We start from the raw sequence: 22,366 nt of genomic DNA on the forward strand, positions 1-22,366 counted from the left end.
TGTGGTTGACCTGTAAAACTACTCACCCCCACCCTCCTGAGTTATTGGATATCACACATTCGATCAAAAGGACAGTAGTGTGCAAGGAAATAGAGTTTCTGGTCATCGGGTTAGAAAGCGTGAGAGATAATTTCAGAAAAGACAGGGTGGTCAAGGAAAATTTCGAAATCATTTTCCAGCAATGCGGCATGGCATGGTGGTTGACTGGTTAGCACCTTGGCCTCGCAGTGAGGAGGTGCAGGGTTCAATTCTGGCTCCGGCCTTCCTGTGTGGAGTTTGCATGTTCTGGCCGTGCCCGTGTGGGTTTTCTCTGGGTATTTCGGTTTCCACCCACATTCCAACAACATGGATGGCAGGTTAATGTAACATTCTAAATTTACCCTTGGTGTGAGTGTGAGCGTGGATTGTTGTTCATCTATGTGTGCCCTGTGATTGTGCCCGAAGACAGCTGGGATAGGCTCCAGCACGCCCCGCGACCCTTGTAAGGATAAGCGGATCAGAAAATGCATGAATGTATATAATATAATTTATTTCTTAGTCCACCATAAGATGTGCTGATTTAATGACATTTTCCATGGGATTTATTTGGATTTCAAAAAATAGTAAACAGTTGGGATGATGAAAAAAAATGTTTCTTATGTGGGCCTAGCTTAAGATGCAGATAATGTCATGTTCCCTGTTTTTATTGCTCTTCATCTCCTTTCTTGCAATTAATTTCCTTGGTTATCGCTGGCGGGCGGAGGTGGCCGAATCACACCTGCAGGCAGTGGTAGCTATGGACGCACCCTCCATCTCAATTTTATAGATGAACAACACATGTTGTGTGGATGACAAACAATTTGACAAATATTCAATTACAAGCACCTGCCTGTTACATGGCACGAGTGATCTACCCACTTTCTCATTCACACAGACAATAAAAGAGTTTCCAGGGTTTAAGCTTGCCATCAGTTGAAAGATAGTCCTTCGGTCTGTGGTGTACTCAGAGTACACCATATATAAGAGGATCCAAAACCGGTCAGGGCCAACAATCTTATATAATAAATGTGTTAGGTATTCATAAGCAAACATATTCATGCTTGTGTGTGTGTAGGGAAAACCAACTATTCTTGAGCCAAGAGATAAACCAATTTTTCTTTCTTTTTTTTTTCCACGAGTTCCTCGGGCAGCGAGAGGTATTTTCCATAACAAATCTTTTTTTGGTAACTTCAACATTTTCCTTTCATTTCACTTCTACCTCTGGTCACCTTTGGAAACTCTTGGGTAACTTCTTCAGATATTTGGGAGTAAACCAATGTAGTTTGTACAGACAAGCCATCTGATGTGGGGCGAGGCGTAGGGAAGGGTACTGAGAAGATTTGAATGAAACTACTGCTTTTAACGGGACTACTTATTGTACCTGTGCCTTCACAGTATTCTTAGCTGTACTTTTTTTATTTAGAAAAAACACAAACATAAACATATAAGAACCAAGACTGGGACGGGAGTGACAGTGGAGGGTGATCATCCGGGTTGAATCCCATGTGTGGATTGTGCAAGGGCGCAAGTCCCACCCATTTACCTATCAATGGTTTCAGGCTCTCTCACGAGTTTTGTAAAAACATTTAATTAGATTTCACGAAAATTGTGATGCCTCACGAGACGGGACGTTACGAGAATTACTCAGAACCGAAATACTCTTCAATCAAAAGACCTACAATTCGTTATTGTACGATATCGGAATTGTGGAAATATTGCTTTTATTTTGCACACAGCACTGGGATGAGAAGGCTCGCTTCCGATTGTGAACATGGATCTGAGACAAACATATTCATTTTATTGTTAGTTCGCAACAATATCGGAGAGGTAAAAGGTGCTAAATATTTATATAGTATATATCTATCACAAATGAATTTTTGTAATTTCTCCAAAACCATTGACAGAACTGTGAAGGATAGAGCTTATCAATACTGCAGTTTTTAAAAATTCAACCCCGGAACCAGTTTAGTACCAGAGCTAGGTACCCATCCCTCGTGATGTGTAACATAATCTCCAGGGTAATATCGAAGATATGTCAAGATTTTCCCATCAGCTACTGTCAACCCATTTGGCATCCAGCAATATATGTCAAGACAGGCATTGGCATCAGTCAGTGTACTGTGGCAATGTCAAGGCTGACCGCATTGCTGACTCTCAGGACATTTGTCCCAGCAAACAACTGGTCGGTCACTGCTTTTACCAAGTGGCATGTTTTGTGGACGATATGCTTCATCTTCCGAGGAAACAAAGAGGCAATGTTTTGGGTTATATGCGTAAGGGGCTGTGGCACTGCCCAAGAATAACCGAACAGAGTGCTGTTTGTATTTACACATCCACAAATAAAACTGTGTATATCTTCTCTCCACCAGCAGTATAGCATTTGGCAATCCTTACGTTATGCACATTGAAGCTACCTTCAGAATGAATATCAGAATAGTACAAAATAATTATTTTTGGAATTTTAAATCTCAAAGGTCTTTTGATCAGCAATCCCCAAAATGTGTTTATTAGAGGTTACCTCACTCTAGCTAAGTACTCTGTAGTGGAGGCAATACCATCAAGTCCTTCTAGCTCTTTAAAGCTTTCAGCATATTGTAAGTAGGTATGTCAAGTGGTAGATTTATTACGCGAGAGTGGCTTCTGGGAAACTTACCAATGCACTTCTGCTAATGGCGTTTCTCATTGGTATTCAGTTTTAATTTAACACTACAAGTTGATTCAGAACACATTTTAAATTCAGAGACCCAAAACATGAACTTTATGTTTGGAAAAGAGAGCATTAGCCAAAGGACTGCCGAGGTTAGTCGCCCAGTCACGGCACCATTGACTTTGAAAATCGTCTGCAATTAACCACCATTCGTTTATTTATATATTATTAAATTGGCACTTTGTTTATCTTTGAAACTGCCTTGTCTTGCGCTTCTTCTACTGGCTGTATGCTTTGTCTGTGACATAAATGCGCAGCAGTGGTAATCTGTGACAGAAACAGTAGCATTGTGGGGAATGTGGTGTCGTTGCTAACCTGTGTTAGCAACAAAATCCACACATTTGGGCACATTTCACCAAAAATACCTAATAGGATACAAATCACCCTTTTATTGAAGCACAGTGATAAACGAGCACCTAACAAGGAAGCACATCGTGGCTGATGCCCAATTTAATTTCTGACATAGGGACAGTCATGTCTGGAAGCTAGCATTAGCATGCACAGTTTACCACATGTTTGATTGAATGCGATGTCCTGTTGTGGTAGACAAACATATTGTCGTGTCTACCATGGATGGATAAATAAGGTATTAAACTGTGAACTCACACGTTTATTAACAACCTAAAACACTGTTTGAGTATGCCTGTTGTTGACAGTGAACAGGAAAAGCACACGCAGTACCATTCTGGTCAGTTGCTACCGTGCACTGTGTTACATTTATGAACTTGGACATTGCAGCACTCAAAGTAACACAACATGATAGGTTTGCCCCAATCCCTCAACAGCAATACATAACAAAATAACGCATAACCTAGTTGGTTACATTATACTAACATACTAAATATGTTCCTCCTCATCTTTTTTTTTTCCCATTCAGGTGCAAGGCATATTTTGATTCTGTAAATCAATTCACTACTTTCTAATTGTGAATCCTAGTGAAGGAAATGAAAATGCTTTGGATAAAGTATAAATTAAATTGGAATACCAACACCAAAAGTGTTTGTTTTGGTTTGCTTTAGAACAGCACATTGTACTATTTTTACTGATCTGATTTCATTACTTTCAAAAAAAAAAAAAAAAAAAAACAGTTGTGCCCAAGGAAAGTGAAAAATGCATACAAGTATTTTTTTTTGGTTGTTGTATTTATAGATAGTTTCACAGTACAGTATTAGTGCAATTCTGAAGAGTGTATAGTTTTTGGTTCCATTTAAAAATGCACTAAACATTATTGATATTATTGATTTGTACAGACCGTAAATAATTCTAGGTGTAATCTGATGATGGTTACATAAGAGTACCTGCTTGCGGATGCGATAAGACCGGGTTTATATGATCCAATTATTCGATTAATCACAACTACTGTTGGTGATTAGCTGACAAGCAACACATGAAGCTCAAGAAGAAATATTTACATCCTCATGTTCTACTGTTTATCCTGTCAGGGTCACTGGTAAACCGGAGTCTATCACAGCTGACTTTGGGCCCTGTTACACCCTCAACCGATCATTAGTCACTCACAGTGAACAAACTGACAAACATTTACACGCACATTCAGGGGCAATTTAGTCTCCAAGCGACCTAAAATAAATGGCTTTGGAATATGGGAAGAAGCAAAAGTACTAGGAGATTATCTACATAGGCCTGAGCCGAGATTCAAATCCCTTCAAATGTCTGAGAATTGGATTGTCAAGACTGGTTAATTAAGCTGTTACACAAAAGGCTGTGATTCTTCCAGACATAGTCTGGCGCTGTTGTTCTTCCATTCAGCGTTTAACGACCAGGCTTTGTCTCATAAGGGGGGGGGGGGGGGGCATTGCTTGTGAAACATTTTACATTGCAATTTGCATCTCTGTGAAAGACAAAAAAAAGGCTTCATTTTTGAAGAACATTCATCTCTCAATAAATAGTCTATGATCACACTTCAGTGTATGTATTCGTTTCGTAAAATGTATTCGTTTGTCAACTAGCAGTCATGTAAAGGAGAAAAACATGCAAAAATCTAAATAAACGTGGGGGGAATACGAATATGACAGCAAGTCAGGCCAATTTATCATTCTGTCAAACTTCACTGAATGGTGCAGCAGAACTATCTCGAGTGTGAAACAAACCCACTTCCACTGATAATGCTTCAGTGTTCAAGCCAGAAAATAATGCCAGCCACATGTGGACATATTTGTGATTGTAAAAAGAAAAAAAAAGGCTTTCAGCAACTTTCAGTTATAAAAGTTATAGAAATGGCCAAAGTGGCTTGACGTCTGGCTCGAGGACGATGACCTTCGCTACTATAATGTGACTCGTGTGACAGCAATCAGTATGATAGGGAAGTGGATGGATTTATCCTTCAAATTGACACTTGCAGACAATGACAAGTAGTTTAACTTGTGGCACAAGTCTGACGCTTTTTCCAATGGGCACTTGTACCTGACACGAATATTTCCTTTCACACTGCTTGCACATTCAAGTCTCCTAGACTGTATGAACTTGCCAAAGGAAAATGCTTTGCATAGCCAACGGATTTTATGGCATTAGGCCATTATAACCTTTCAGTGGTCTTGCATCCCTTGGACAAATCGACGCAGTTACAATAGTCACCTCATAGATCCAATGGCTAATGGCTTCGTTTCTGATGTGCTTGGAGCCAGCCTGTGATTACATTCAGGCCCGCACCCTTTCATTCGACCAGCATATCATTTTCTTCCCCAGGCGGACTTCAAAGAGTGGACACTTCAAAGCGGGATGAATGACTGCCACTCGGACTCAGAGGATGGTTCTTTTGATCATCTTCGGAAAACTCTGCGAACACAATCAGCCAGGCGCACCACGCAGGATGACTTGACAGCCAAAAGATAAATGCGGGCATCGACGCAGCTAACACATTGGCACGGCCAGGTGTAATCCATTAATATGAAAATTAGACAGGAGAAAAGTAGGTGAGTTGGAGGTCTATTGTTGGTCTTACAGTTATACTTTTAAAGCATTCTCTATTTCCAAATAAATGGAAGGATGTGATCCAAAAAAAATAATCATCATGGCATATATATCCAAAAGCAAAGTCACAGCACTGTGTTCTCACAGTCTCAAACTTTACTTGCACGTCTAAAAAAAAAAAATCCACAAATTTATAAAGATGATATTTGCCTTTCCTCTTGGCCTTTCGCTTTGTAAAAGCAGACATATGTTGACCATATTTGACACAAACTGACTTTAAAGGTCAATTTCAATTCCAGCATGCCTCCAGGCATCTTTGCCCAAGTTCAATCTCAGATTCAGGAGGAGTAGCGTCATTTTCCTCCTGGCGGTGGAACATGGACTGATTCTACAACCTTGGTAGGGTCCTTGAGGGTGCATGGGAGTTCGCCGAACCAGTCTAGAGTCTCTGCGTTCAACCGTGTATCGGATACTCGAGTAGGGGCTGTTTCGTCCCTGTGCGACTAGTATCAGAGTTTGACATACTTTTTTTTTGAGTGGATGTGAGACTGATATAGTGCACACTAACTCAAAATACACAATGATAATAATAATAATAATAAAGTGTGCACACTCCCAAATGAAAAAACAAATGTGAAGCTAGGTAGAAATGAGTGGAAACTGTCCAAATTTAATAACTCATGAGGATAATTGCATACTGTAATTATGCAATTATCAATATTATATACTGTAATGAGAAATACCTTGCTATTTTTCTTACTGCGTATGCCTTATATGGACAGCAATATGACTGCATGTCTTTCTGCATGATGTGTTGTGCTAAATTATTTTTACATCTACTGCCGGCTTCGCCCCTTCACTCATGGAGCCAGCCGACCACATCTTTCATCTCGGCCCCCCCTCCCCATTCTATGTCTCAATGCACAACCATCTCTCCTCAGTCTTTCACCTATTGATCCCAACCATGCTTCCTCATTTCCTCTGTAGGTGCATCCACCCATTCATTAGCATGAGTGTGTGTGAGGTGACGTGAACTCACCTAATGGGGTTATGTGTCTCCAGGAAATGGCTGGCTCAGGTTTCCCGCTGGCCATGCAGACGAGCGACACGTTGCTGCCCTCGTTTACCGTGATGTCAGAGGAAATATCATGTATCTTGGGAGGAACTGTTGGATAAAGGGGGAAAAAATATATATGGGTGAAAAGATTTGAAACATGTATAAAATATAGTATGCAATAAGACATTTGAAAGGAAGGAAACGTCGAGGTAGTTGTTCAGGGTTATTGAAGGAGGCTGACGACAGAATTAAATGAGCGTTTATGTTCAGAAAGGCACTCAACCACCCACAAGAGTGAATGTCGGTTCCTTAATTGACATGGCTATGTATAAGACCGGATATAATGAATAGACCCTGGGTATCAAGATGGACGGCAGAGTGAATGAGTCGTTGAGTAGATATCAATTCATTAATTCTGTGTCGTATTGCATTTGTATTGATTGTATGGCTTATACAAAAGGAATGGTTGGATGCATTCACATTGATGGTATCAACATATCTACATAATCTACAACATTCTAATCAACTATAAATTGACAGCATTGACGATGCTTGAATGGAGAATGAGTACAGAGTACACGAAAGAGGATCTATTCAAACATCGAGCATATACATCCACCCATCCGATGAATACATCATGTGTGTGCGCTAAACTGCTTTCATTTGCATACTAATAGATCTACTTGCTCCATATAAGATATGCAATGGATTATATTTCCCAGCCAAAAAATGTAGATGACGGGAAATAAAGTAATTCCAGTCTTAACAGTATTTGGTTTTCCCCACAAAAAACATGTCACACCACCAACTTCCAATCTAATTCCAAGTTCTGCTTCAATGTTCCATCCCATAAAAGTCAAACATTTTCAGTCCCAAGCTTTATCACTCTAGGTGCGACTAATTTCTGAAGGCAACTCATTTGATCAGATAGTGTCAACTTTCTCATAGTACTGGCATGATTCATGGGTATGAAACTGATATGGACTGCCCCCCCCCCAAAATAATTGTCAGTATGTTGATAAAGGAATTGATGAAAGTTCTGTATTAAGTGTCACTGTATATCAACATGCTGTATAGTACTATTCAAGATGAATTTGCGGTCTATGTGAAAACTGTTTGTATCACCTGATAGGAGAATATTATTAAAATATTTGGAGAAAAGCATCCCTATCCGATACGTTCATTCAAATCTTGCTTGCAGATACAAGACTGCAAACTTTGTTTTTCCTTCCTCAAAAAGCAGGATCTATCTTGGATCCAATGAATCACGGGCCCTGAGGTCATACAATTGTTTGGAACAGGACCGACGATTTCGGTAAATATGCTTCAGCGTTTCAAGTCATGTGTGATGGCTTGCAAGAATCAAAGGACTGACTGCAAGTGTTTGTGTTTTTTTTTTAAACATGCGGCACTTATTCAGAACCAGCTTCATCAGAAGCCACTGCAAAATCTGATCAAATCAGATCTAATAACGGGCAGTGTTATCTTAGAGGCTCTGCGGTGTTCGTCATCTAGTACGTTATCTGTACTCTGGATGCAGTGTGTGCTTGTCTAGTGTAAGATAAAAAAGGAATCTTTCAAAACACTGAGTTTACAGACATCTGTTTAGTTGTTTTTTGTGAGACCATGTGGAGCACAATAATTGTGTCTAATATTTTACAGGCCTGCAGTGCTTCGAGCCCTGAGTTGAACCCACTCCAAAAATGTGTGGTGGGATTAGTGGTTTGTCAAAACGACATTTACAAGAACAAAATCAGATTTACTCCATAGTATACTGCATTGTAAAAAATAAGATGGAGACAGAGGCTCTAAAGTCTGAACCAAGCACTTAAGGTGATAATAAAACATTAATACAAGAAAAGTGAAGATTGTCAATTACTGCTGGGAATCAAATCATAATTGTCGAGGTTGTTATCTGTCTTGGGGTTTTATCAACTAGAGACACCCACAGACACAAATGCAGCCACCGGCCATGGCATTTGAGCGAATTTAAATAAGCCATGTGCGTACACAAAGAGTCCATAGCAGTAAATGCTGATGAGACTTTTTTTTTTGTATCGTACGCTTTGATTTTAGAAGTGAGTTGTACCACAGTTGATTGTACTGTAAAGTATTTCACCCTTAGAAATCCCCGTTATGCATTCTAATCCAATGTGAAGATGACTCAACACTTTTCACAGAGTTCCCCTTTCACTAAACAGCCAAGACATACTTGGAGCCTTTAGTTTTACTTTTTGAACAAGCCTTCTGGATGACTCATCATTAAAATAATCAATACATGGCACCATAATTGTTGGGGGCACGGGGGGCAGGCAGGTGGTGTCAGGATAAAACATAAAATCAAAGACTCCAGCCTAAGTTATCAGCAGTTTTTTTTTCTTTTTTGTGTTGAATCTTGGTCATTACTTGTCTGATTCTTTGTTTGCTGGCTGTGGGACTCGACTGTTGACACGTCCCCTCTGTGTCCGATAAAACAAAATTGAAAATGTTGTAGTTATCTCCTGATTCTATCGCTTCTTTGCGAGGACTACTTGGGTTTTCAAATATTCTGATGACGAGTGTTTAACCTCCTGACTATGAAGGCATCTCAGCTAATTTGGTTTGGTTCACTTTGTGTCTTTTTGTCAACAAAGACGATGCGATGTCCCAAAACTGACTAAAAGATAACCGTTTAGTATTGGTCTCGGTAGTTGGGTTTCCATTGTCCTCAGAAATGTACAAAATGCAAATAGTACAATAGCAAACTAGTAATGGAAACACGGATATTTCGAATGAGGTAATTTTTTGTGGCAACTGAGGAAAAACATGTAGACGACCTGGCTCAGTGTTGACCATACATGTAAAGGGAAACAGCTCCAAATCACCTATAATAATTGGTACTATTTTTAAGTCATTTTTTCCCACCTTGATATTTAATTAATTCCGTTGGAACAGTATCGATCCAACGGAATTGCACCACTGTGACTGGGTGTCAGAGATTTTCTCGGAGAAAGTTAAAGAAATGACTCGGCACACAGGAAAATTGTCTTCAATATCGGCGGGAGCGGATCTCTGAGAGCGAACGATGGTTTAGTTGCTCCGCGATCACACTCTCAGCTCCCTCTCCGCCGGTTCGAACTTTTATTGTAAAATACAAGAAAAACACTGCCCCCGAGATTTGCATACCGCGCCTCTTGGTAATGATCTGATCTATCCAAATACACAAGTCACAGACTTTGCTGATGACAAATGATCACCTGGGCGTGACAGCTGTTCCCAAACTGTCTATTGGTACTCAACAACTCTTTGTTCCCAATTTGTTCATTCCCACTCTGTGATTGAATCTAGTCTTCTTCCATCTGTTCGCCCCCCTTGCTTTGACGTGATTACTCAAGAAAAGGCCCTCCGCCCAAACGGCCGACGCCTCTGCGCTGAGTATGTCCAGACATGCCCAAATTAACCGAAATTTTAAACATGATACAATTTTGTTCATAGATTTCTCTATCACTGGGCCACATAAAAAGTGGGACGTTTTGGGTCAATTATTTGAGCAGTTTACAAAACATTCCTAGTATAACTCCAAAATCCCAGTCAGCTCTTTCCAGTGTACAGGCTCTTTTATTCATACTCATACACCATCAACAAATGATATTTCCACTAAACAACAGAATAATGTAACCCTTCATTTTCGCCTGCATGCACCACTTGTTTTCTTAGCATGCTAATTCATTAACAACACAATGATTGTCATGTTTTCCCATTCTCCTCCAATTTCCCTTCCTCTTGCCCTGTGGGAGGTGCAGAGAGTGAGGTGCCAAAGCTGATCCAGGCAGCATTGTTTCTCTCTTCTGTTAGACACAGCGGGTGAAAAAAAAAAAGCATCTAATGATGCCACCTTGAATTATAGAAATGCTTACAGCTGCACTCTCAAAAATGCACCAGTTGTTCTTCTGGAGCTGCAAAGTAGGATACACGCAACTGAGACTCTCTCTGAATTCTGACAGGACACCGCCATTCCGACTTTTCGCCACCAAATACAACACACCATTACTGACTAAACCTACCGCCGTCCAATTTTCCAATTAGAGTGAAGGAAGGAACTGGCCACTTGGTCTAATTGACCACAGAGTGAGTGCAAGGAGGAGAGGAGTTGTGATTCACATTTTGAACCAGAACAATAAAGAAAATGCTGCTTTGGCTGTCCTTGGTTCTGAGCCACACTAAATATGATGGAGTGTAATGGTCATGCTAAATCTCCAACACAAACTGATTTGAGAGTAGATCTTTTTTTTTTTTTAATCAACAATACGCGGCACTAAAATAGCAGCTTGGGGAGAGATTAGTCTCTTACCTGTAAACCCAGCTAATTAGACACTGCTCCAAAGCTTTGTTCAATCAGACATTGATGGAAACTCTGAATTATAACATACCTGTAAACTATACCACTGTGTGTCGGTTGTAAACTATGCCTCACTAATGAGACAGCTATTCCTAAAGGTTTTTTTTCTGCCAACACTGCAGCACAAAGGACCGACTTCTAACTTGTTAATTAGGTAGCCTGTCGTGAAAGTAAACATACACACTGACAGATTATGTTACACCAAGGGATCAGCCATATTTGTTGGCCTTGTAGGCCTCATTGGTAGCTCTTCCATTCAAGGCAAGAGAAAGAAAGAGAGAGAGAGAGAGAGAGTTAATATTTATTAAACATTGTGCGTTGTTGTGGTGGTGGTGACAAAAAGGTGGACCCAAGAGCTGTGAAGCATGGAAGCAAGGCGGGATTGCAGGATGTACTTGCAAACTCACTAACAAAACAAGGAAAACAGACGTGGAATTGAATGGAACACACTGAATTTATGAAAGTCCAATAAAAAAAAAATAAAGTATAGTAGCAAACCGAAGATCTAAGAATGGAGTCACAAACAGGAACATCAACAGAAGCAGTAGGGGTGGAGCCAGAAATTTTTTAGCGGGTGGCCAGAGTGACACAACGTCTCACTGATGGCAAGTATTCCTCTTCGTAAGTCACCACTGACTGAACGACTAAGTCCATCTGCGACAAATGGCCATACACTAAACACAGAACGGGCTAAATCGTTAAAATTAGTCATTATAGTCTTAAGGTCAAGGAAACCAAGATATTAATTCTTGATAATGCACAGCTGTGAACTGTAAGTCATTCCAGGTCATAAAGCATCATAAAGTTGATAGAGAAAATCCCGACATGTCCGAGTCCGTTATCTGAGCAAAAGGTGTCTACATTGAAGAATCTAAATCATAAAACATGTTGAAGTTAGATTAACATTTTTTAACCAAATAATTCCATCAACATTTCTTCATAATGGCAATGATTTAAGCATCAATCTACAATTTTTAGTTGCTTATACTCATGGGTGGGTGAGCTCGGGCCTGTCCGAGCAGGGTACATCATGGACTGGCTTGTGTGAAACAGAAGGTTGTAATTATTAAAATTTTCCCTAATCCAACCAAGGAAACTCGGGCAAAGGCCATCTTTTTGCCCTACTAAATATATAATTTATATAGTAGAACCTCGATTAATAGGGGGAGGGGATAAACACCAGTTAAAGATGTGTAGGTTAAATTGAAGCACTTTTTTTCATGGCCTAAAAACACCAAATACAGTACAGAATTATTGTAAATAATTATATATCTATATATATTTTTTTTATAAAGCTTGAAACCTTTTGAAAAATTAATCTAAACTGATCTCGCTGTTGCTTTGGAGTGATGCAGTTGCTTCATGCACTGTGAGGTTAGCACAATTCCTTTTTTCACTTGTGTTATGATTAGATGCCGTCAAGAAGGGCTTGGCAACAAAAACAACTATATATCGTACCAAAAAATGTTCAAAACGGACACGACAAGCAACCGAGTAAACAACAGCCATAGATATAAATAGGTAGATACGACACACCCTCTTTGAGCTATGTGTTTACGGCGAAACTAATGTGTATGCTTTTCACGGCCTTTAACAGGAACGTTGCCTGTGTCAACATGGCTACAGTGGCCAATTCTGGAACTAACACACTTTGACAATTACTGTCCTGAACAATGGGGCGTTTTAAGTGGACTGTCCCTTAAATCACAAGTCCATTAAATGGGAATGTCATTTATGCCACTCAGTTATCACAAACATGTTGAAACTAGTGGAAGTGCAATTACAATGAGGCTTTTCTATACTGTAGTTTTTTTAGATGGCTTGGAAAAAAAAATCCTCAGAGTATATGCTGTCTGTCTATTCATTCACATGTATACAATAGGTGCTTACCACTCACATCACTCCGAGAGAAAAACGTGCTTGGCCATAAAGTAACAATAAAAAGGAATATGGGAATGCATGGTATGACTAAGAAGTATGTTTTGTTTTGTTTTTTTTCTGCACCCATTGAAGTGGGCCTGGCAGCAATTTTGGCAGACTAAATGTGAGAGTGGCAGCACGGAGTGGCAGAAGCCAAGATATAACCCTTATCAGCCTTTTTTGTTGTCTGCTTGGCATCCCCTCATATTCCTCCTGCTTGTGGCTAAGACGTTGGCTACATGAATAAAAAATGGAGATGTGAGGAATGGTGGCAGAGAGCAAATGACTTAAGACACAAATACATTCCAAGCCAGTGCACACTGGCTTATGAGCATTATTCCATAATGGAATCATTATCAAAGATGAATTCAGCGATTCACCCTCCTAATGTTCCACAGAAATTAGCCTGAGGGGGTGATGATTGTGTGTGATGGTGTGATACTGTGGGATATCAAGTATGTCAGCAGACACGTAAGCTTCTGTTCTAATGCATCATTCAATGTGTCTGGAAACTGTTCGTTTGCTCTACAGAAATTCGCATCTCTTGCAACACATTTACACTGCGAATAGATGCCGATTTTATTCTTTATAGTCCCACAGAGTACGCAAGTTTTTGAGTTCACACAATGTACTTGCTTTATTTCCTTTATTTATTAACAGCAAATGAATTTGCTATGGCAGATAATCGATCGGCCCGATGAACACAGACATTAAAAAAAGCGGATGTGCAAAAAACAAATCACTTCATCCATCCATCCATTATCTGATCTGCTTATCCTCATGAGGGTCACAGGCGTGCTGGAGCCTATCCCAGCCATCTTCGGGCAGTAGGCGGGAGACACCATGAACTGGTTATAATCGCATGGCACACATAGACAAACAACCATTCAGAATCATCAGAATCAGAATCAGAATCATCTTTATTGGCCAAGTATGTAGAACACACAAGGAATTTGTCTCCGGTATAACACGCTGCATTAGTATCATCGTAAACAACAAATCATTGATCCATTTTAGAGTAACCAGTAGCAGTATTTGTAGTACAAGAAGAGTGACTACGTCAGTGACTGTTTAAGGAGTTAATGGCTAGAGGGAAAAAGCTGTTTAAGTGTCTACTGGATTTGGTGCGCATGGATCTGTAGCGTCTGCCTGAGGGGAGTAGCTGGAAAAGGTGGTGGGCAGGGTGCGGGGGATCCAGGAGGATTTTCCGTGCCCTTGTCTTGATTCTTGCAGTGTGCAAGTCCTCAAGAGTGGGTAGGGCGGTGCCAACGATTTTTTCCGCCGTCCTAACTGTCCGTTGAAGTCGGATTTTGTCCTTTTTTTGTGGCGGCCCCAAACCAAACCGTGATGGAAGAACACAGGATTGATTCGATGACTGCCGTGTCGAACTGTCGTAGCACCTCCTGTGGCAGGCCATGCTTCCTCAGCAGCCTCAGGAAGTACATCCTCTGCCGGGCCCTTTTCAGGATGGAGATGGTGTTGACTTCCCACTTCATGTCCTGGGAGACTGTGATTCCCAGGAACTTGAAGGTCTCGACGGTTGACACAGGGCAGTTGGATAGTGTGAGGGGCAACTGTGGAGAAGAATGTTTCCTGAAGTCCACGATCATCTCTACAGTCTTGAGCGTGTTCAGCCCGTCGCCGTCTTTGATGAGACCGATGACCGTGGTGTCGTCTGCGAACTTTATGAGTTTGACAGCTGGATCTGTTGAGGTGCAATCGTTTGTGTAGAGAGAGAAGAGCAGTGGAGAGAGGACACATCCCTGTGGGGCTCCAGTGCTGGTGGTGCGTATTGATGATGTTGTTGCTCCCAGTCTCACCTGTTGTGCATCTCAATCACAATATAGAGTGATTGATTATTAACGCACCATGCATGTTTTTGGAATGTGGGTATAAATCGGCGTACCCGGAGAAATCCCACGCAGACACGGGGAGAACATGCAAAGTCCACAAAGGAAGGCTGTTGATGGAATCAAACCCTGCACCTCTGCACTGTGAGGTGGACATGCAAACTAGTCGACCACCATGCCACCTAGTCATTCATGCAGAAATGAAATATTTTTTGTTTGCTGTTATAGCATTTTTTAAAATACTTAATAATTCCAAATGTTTTGCATCATACTGTGTCATGATTTGTGCAATGAGAAATCATGAAAGGAATCAACTGATGTAAATGAATATTTTGAAATATGGGTGGCAAATTTCAATGGATTAGCAGAGTTGAGCATGTAATTCAAAATTACCCTATCACCCACTTAGTAACATCACATTACTTTGTAATCCATTCACGCTAATCTTTCAGGCTCAGAATCATGCTTGGGCAATACTTCTTCTCAAGATCACTGGTTATTTTCAATCATCAGGATGTCAAGATGGGTCTGAGATAAGGCTTATTGAAATCATCTTTAAAAATAAACTAAAGTTGTGCTTCTTTCAATTCACAACACAAATTTCAGCCTGTGTCCAAACAGCAATGGCTGGGAGTGATCCTATCTTGAAATCTTTGCCTGTGTGTGTGCACGCACGCGTGTAAAAAAAATCAATGATCTGTTGGGAGGACAAAAGCTTCATCCCCATCTGTCACAGAGCAGAATGCAGCGTGAAAGGTCAGAGTTCAACATTTTAAAGTCCAGGTCATGATTAATGTGGAGGGAGCTTTTGCCAGCTTGCTTCATGCTGTCATAACACACAACTCTCCAAAGTAGATCTCTTCCATTCAGACTCTTGGGTGTGATTCTTGTCGTGGAATTATGCCCACAACTCCAACCCCAGAAACCGTTGCTGATGTTATAAAAGTCGCCAAAGAAATTATTTGTTAGCCCTGAAAAATTATGCTTTGATTGAAACATTCATAAAAAAAACAAAAAATAAAAAAAACATTGACACAAGTATCTTAGATTAGGTGAACCTGGCAACTGTTGTCCGTTAACTAGCTGGAAAATGTTAGCATGATGGCACTTTTTGTGGTTAGAATAACTTGGTTACTATGGAGAACCGTATTTACCGTATGTCTGACGCAATGTCCACAAATGCAGTGATACTTTTAAAAACATATATTTAACTCGACGCGGAAAATAACTAAGATGAAATGACATTTGCCAATAAACATCGAGTAATAAATGAAAAGATATTTGTCAGATCTCAAGGACATTTTTGACCAATAAAACAAACACACAAACAAATTCAGACGGTCAGTTGGTTGTGCAGTCTGACTCCTCCAATCATAGATGCAAGCTATGATTAAAGACAACACTTGTCAAAATGAATGAATGTTATTTTTGATCAATTGTGCATGTTGTAAGTCTCACCCACTCCTGTTATTGCACATGGGGCACATGTCCTGAATTGCCCCAAAAAAAAAATATATATATATATATATATATATATATATATATATTCAAGCTTAACCTTGAACATCCACACTTTTTTTCAGCCTGAACTGCTTATTAAACAAAAAATGAAAATGTCTGTTATTCCTCAATGTAAGTCTTTGATTGGATTTGTGCAGTGAAATTTAAATGGATCAATTATGATTAAAACTGATTGATTGGTGCTGTAAAAAAAACAAAACAAAAACAAAAACACAACTTCAGTCTATATCCATTACATTTTTCTCCCATCCATACAAAGCCATGTATCCATGAATCTGCATACTCTGTAATGTTTGATTGGAAATCCATATTTGCTGAGGGATGGTGATATTTGAAAGACTTTGAGGAACTCTCAACTCTCAAACCTAAAATGCTTTTCGCGCGTACAGTATAACAAGTAGTATGGAAAATAATAAAATACAAATCTCGCGTGTGTTTCTTGTAGCCATCACCATCAAGGCCATGAGTGAATATGTCCTTCATCATCCACTGGTAATGACATTAAGCCATTTCCTTAAAATATTCATGTTGATCTCTAATTAGATCCTTGGGTTGTGATGAAGTCTTCATTTTCAATGTTTAAACACTAATTTTCTTTGCCTGCACTGTTCCTGCCATGACTCATGTTACATAGTGATGAGTCATAAAGTACTCCATAAGAAATACTGCGGCTATGGCTGCACGCGCTACACCGTACACGTACAAGGACTTCACAAGTACCCTTGGATACTTTCAGTTCGGTGTCAGCTGCCACATTCATTCTCTGATGGCACTCAATATCGACCACACGGTGGTGGGACACCATCGTGTTTGAACAACGCACATGGACGACAGAGCAATCCGGTCCCACTGAGGAGTTTGGAAAGGCCAAAGTCATGAATATTCAATAAATGGGTCATTATGAAAAACCCTGAGCTTGTGCTTTGCAGAATACAGATGTCAGCCAATTTCGTTTGTTTAGACTCTCCCATTTGGACTGCTTGTTCACCGATTCTTCAAATGAAGGTATTCATACAGAACGTCAGGAAATCTGATGATTCCTGTTAAATATGTCATTTCAGTGATTTGTCCGCGTCTTTGGATTTAAGTCGTTTGCCATGTTTCGGCAATGATGTCAAGTAGCAGAACTAATAGTTGACAAGGCATGGACTTGATTAGCATTCTGGCCAGCAGATGAATTTGAGGGATGAGACAGGTGGATATCCTCCACTGCTGGTAGTCGGTCTGCATTCAGTGTGAGACATGCAGTAGTGCTGGAGTGACAGGGAGCACAGACTGTGATATTTATCTGCCTCATCAAGGCCAGTGTTTCTCGTAGAATAGATGTCTGACAATGCTTCACCCCCTGAAGAGCCGTGTCATTTTCAATTCTAATTGTGATAAATTGTATGATGAACAAAAGCCTGAAGATCGTGGACTGTGCTTTCATACACACAGTAGACACCAGATTCATTTGTGTGTTCACTGAGGCACAACCCAGCTAGAAAAGGAGATGGCCTTCCCAAAATGGTTCCCACAAAACAGGAAGCATGGGATTGTCTGAAGATACAGTTCCACAAGAACAATCTAGTGCAGACAATAGTTTTGTTACGTGAAAGGTTCCATTATGAGAATATTTTCAAATGCTCCACATGCTCTAATGACGCTGTAATTTGCATGCTGTACCCCATGCACGCACCGACTGCTTGTGCTGTTCCATCCATTTTCCGATCTGCTTTATCCTCACGAGAGTCGCGGGCGTGCTGGAGCCTATCCCAGCTGTCTTCGGGCAATAAGGCGGGGTACACCCCGAATTGGTTGGCAAACAATCATTCCGCCTATTTTTTGCTTTGACGTGTGAGCGCAAATTTGACATACGAGCGCTGTATGGTGGCAGTGACTCGGTTCACTTCACAAGTAGTGTTTTGGCAGAAAGAATAAGTTTAAATTTACAACCAAAACATAATTACATGTGCTTCAAACAACCACACACCTTGGCTTTGAAGACCGTTCGACTCTTGTTAACACATAAATAGAAAGCCTCAAAGAAATGGCTTTTGTGGCGGTAATATAACCTTTTGAGCAATAACACAAGTGTAGCAACACGTGTATACAGAGAATAAAAAAAAATACTCAGAGGCATATACTGTATTCTTTATTCTCTGGGAATAACAACTAATATTACTGCTGTACTAAGAAGCTGTGATTGTCTCTATGTGCAGAATATCTGTGTCTGCTTTTATAGTGCCACCAAGTGGCCCAAGTGTGCACAACAGAAGGAGCAGCACAGTGTGCACTGAATTAAAGGAGAAAGTATGTAAGTAAAAATATGATTTAACATCTGCGTTTTGAGTTATGAGCATGGTCCAAAAACAAATTAAACTTGTTTGGCTTGGCACCACTGTACTGTAAATCTTGGCGTAGGGATTACCATAATTTCCAGCTTATTGAACGTACCAAATTTAAAGAGGAAAAAAATGGACATGGACAGATGATAACATGGGATATTTACATGGATTTCACATGGAGAGATTGATTTAATTTGAGTTAACATGCACAGTCAATCATGCTTCAAAAGCAGATTGTTCTCTTTATTTTTACATGATACAGACCCCAATTATCTTCATAGTAATTTCATAGTAATTTGATAGACTGGTCTTTCTTGAATCCAGACGAGGCATGGCTCGACATTACATTTTCATATTAGATACCTATACCAATACTGCAGCCTCAAGGATGATTCATCTAAAAACACCACATTCAGTGTGCAGCAACTGCAGTATTCTGGTGTCATTTTTGGGAAAAGAATGAGGGAGTTTTGTCATTGTCCTTCCTCACAGACTAATTCTTAAATCAATTTTATTTATAGGGCCGCAGTGGAAACAAAGTTCTGTAAATAAATAAAATCGAACCTAACATAATTTAAAAAAAAATAAAAAAACAGTAAAAGAATTAAAAAACAATCAATATGCAACACGACAGTAAAATAAGGCCTTATGCCTCAATTCAATCCAGGAGGTAAAGAAGTTCACGGGAGCAATAATTCACCCATTCAAGTTGATTTGAGATTCGCTGGTTAATTAAGACGTGGATAGTGAACACAAATTTTTGATGAGAGTCTGAGCTCTAGTAAGGATGATAGCTGCCAAGCCTCACAATATTCCAAGCCCTTTCGTTCACCAATAATGATAACCTGTAACCTGATAACATGATAAACTGTCCACTGTAGTAACCGCTGTCCCTGAAAGTGTGAATCCCATTTGCGTGCAGTGTGTTCGGAGTTTTATTGCCTTTTTCTAATTCCGGTGAGTGATACTTTGTTCTCCCATAGCTCTTGGTTAGCCCTACTAATTTATACATTGCTTGGCACGCTTCTGGTGACCTCAATGCAACCAATCTGGATAGGTGTGGGTTGCTGCCTTTCAACAAAGACCAGAAGGTGGGGTGGTATTGAAATGCAGAGCATTTATCTCATATTATATATGAGATGTACACATTCATTGAAAGTGCAGACGTTTGCTTTAAAGTGACAGGGCGGTATTTGAACTAGGTCATGCAAAAATCTATTTCAAGTACACCTGCTCATTATTTATGAGAGTGACAGATTTATTGCATATTATAAATCAGATGTGATTACCTTGGCCATGTTATTTAATTATGCCCATTGTCTTTTCTGACAAAGTGAGCTTCAAGCCACCACATGTTCCTGTGAGTCATTCTACAGGGGCGGGCGGTGAGTTTTCTTGCTTTGATCCATATTAATGTCTGTGAGCTTTTTCATCATATGCCGGATTATGTCTTGACATTTGGAGAACTGTTAACCCTTTCCAGCACTGGGTCATGTGACAAAATTAAAAAACGAAAAGTGTGAAATACCACATTCATGTTATAATCCTGTATAGGTCCGTATACATTGCATGAATCGTATTTTTTTTTAATGATTTAAATAAACATGTAGCATACATTGTGTTAGTGAAATGTGTGAATGCATTTCAACAGCTTGGCCCAAAGGCTTGTGTTGTGGTTAAACAGACTACCAAGGGCCAAAAGAGGGAAACTCCTCAACAGCCCCCCGCCCTCATTCACTGTGACAAGATATTCTTAGACAGGATGCATATTTAATGCAGTAACACATCTACAATCTTAATTAACAGAGAGGGATGGTGGCTGGCTGGTGTGCTTGGAATGATAACAACCTCTCGTTCCTCGCTACAAGATGAGAAAATGGTCAGAAGGATTCTATAATTAGGTCAGCATGTGTAAAATCTTGCTAAAAAATATATTACATTTCAATAATTCAGCAAATCACAATGACCTTGATGTTTTTTATGCGTTAGCCAAATTTGGAGAGTTTCTTGTCGACGTAATCTTTACATTTTCAAACATCAGCAAAAGGCACCTTCAAATTGCTACACGGAGCGAAAATAAAGTGATCTAATGGGGAAAATTAGCTGTTTCACCTCGAGATGGGCACCGAGCCCCACTACTAAACTGGCCCCGGGGCAGAATTTTTAAAACATGAAGTATTGATACGCCCTTAACAATTTTGTTAACTGTCTTGGAAAAATTCCTCAAAAATAATTTGATTGATTTCTGCAATATAAATGTGATTTTGCATCTTCTACCTTTATGATCTTCTGGGAAGGTTGTGGTAGTTTTCGCAGGGAGCTAATGTGAGGCTAGTGTCATGCAACAATGATAATATGTAAGTTTAGTAATATTAATGGAGTATTTTGCATGTAAAAGAAAAATAAGATTTAAGATATGGGTTTTTTTCTCTTTCATGCATTGCTGAGATGTTAGATCGGGACTCTGTATCGGCAGATCGTCAATACCGGATTACTCTGACTTGGGTGCAAAACAATGTGATCGGGACATTTCCATGAATAGATGAAGAAAGAAAATCACTAGTAGTTCTAGTATTTTTTTTTGGGTGTTTTTCTAACAAAAAAAAAAAAAAAGGACCAATAAGAATACCGTTAATGCACTGTTAATAATACAGACTATTGTGAAGACAAATATTATTGTTAAAATCTGAGACTCAGAGATTTGAAGATATGATATTTCTGCAAAGTTTACCTTGACCTTTTAACTGAATATGTGGCACCACAACTGAATGACCAACCATCATTTTTCAGCAAGATGGTGCACCACCACATTGGGGGCTGCATGTTCGTGGGTTCCTCAATCAAACATTTCCAGACCGGTGGATTGGAAGGGATGGACAAATTCCTTGGCCGCCACGTTCACCAGATATCACTCCCCTGGACTTCTTTCTATGGGGCTATGTTAAAGATATTGTGTATCGAACAAAGATAAGGGACATTACTGACCTAAAGCAAAGGATTACCGATGCCATTGCCACAATTGATGAGGCTATGCTACAGCGAAGTTGGCAAGAAATCGAGTACTGTCTTGATGTCCTTCGTGCTATTGGTGCCCATGTAGAAGTGTATTAAAAGAGGTAAAAAAAAAACAACTTTAATAAACGCTGAATACAATAGAAAAAATCTGAATAAAATATCTAATCAATTGCATTTTTAAGACATTTTTTAAATGGTAAAGATACTTTATGGACACCCTGTACAATCGATTCAGCCTGTGAATGATCTGAAGAAGTACGCGACACCATCTAGAAGTTGAGATACGCAGACAGCTGCTGCGCCAGCATCATTCAGCTCAGTGTAATGCTGGCAATTAAAGAGGAGTTTCCCATTAGAATGGCACTGAATTGATTAGATTAATTCATCAAATCACCAATCAAGAAAAAAATGACTGAATTACATAACAACCAATAAACACTTTAATACAGAGAGAACAAAATTAAAGCTAATATCCTGTGTATCTACTGTTATTGTTGTTGTTGCTGCACTTTTAAGTGCACATTTGGAGACCGCCTTCCACTCCGTAACCATGACCACCCACCCCACAGCTGTATCGCAGCAGGCAGGGTAGCAATAAAAAAATATAACCATTAATATTAATAACGTTAATAATAATAATAGTGT

The 22,366-nt window shown here is 39.8% G+C and overlaps 1 protein-coding gene across 2 annotated transcripts in view; it reads right to left on the reverse strand.

The window, feature by feature from the left end:
• The window catches only part of negr1 (neuronal growth regulator 1), a 130,166-nt gene that overhangs the window by 67,215 nt on the left and 40,585 nt on the right, over positions 1-22,366 (reverse strand). For both annotated transcript variants that reach the window (XM_086115790.1, XM_086115791.1), the window contains exon 3: positions 6,693-6,818. In XM_086115790.1, coding sequence (XP_085971916.1) covers positions 6,693-6,818 — 126 coding nt within the window. The remainder of the gene's footprint in view (positions 1-6,692; positions 6,819-22,366) is intronic.

Source organism: Hippocampus guttulatus, chromosome 7, assembly GCF_054856545.1.
Source record: "Hippocampus guttulatus isolate MCC_2025c chromosome 7, RoL_Hgut_1.0, whole genome shotgun sequence".
NCBI lineage: Eukaryota > Metazoa > Chordata > Actinopteri > Syngnathiformes > Syngnathidae > Hippocampus > Hippocampus guttulatus.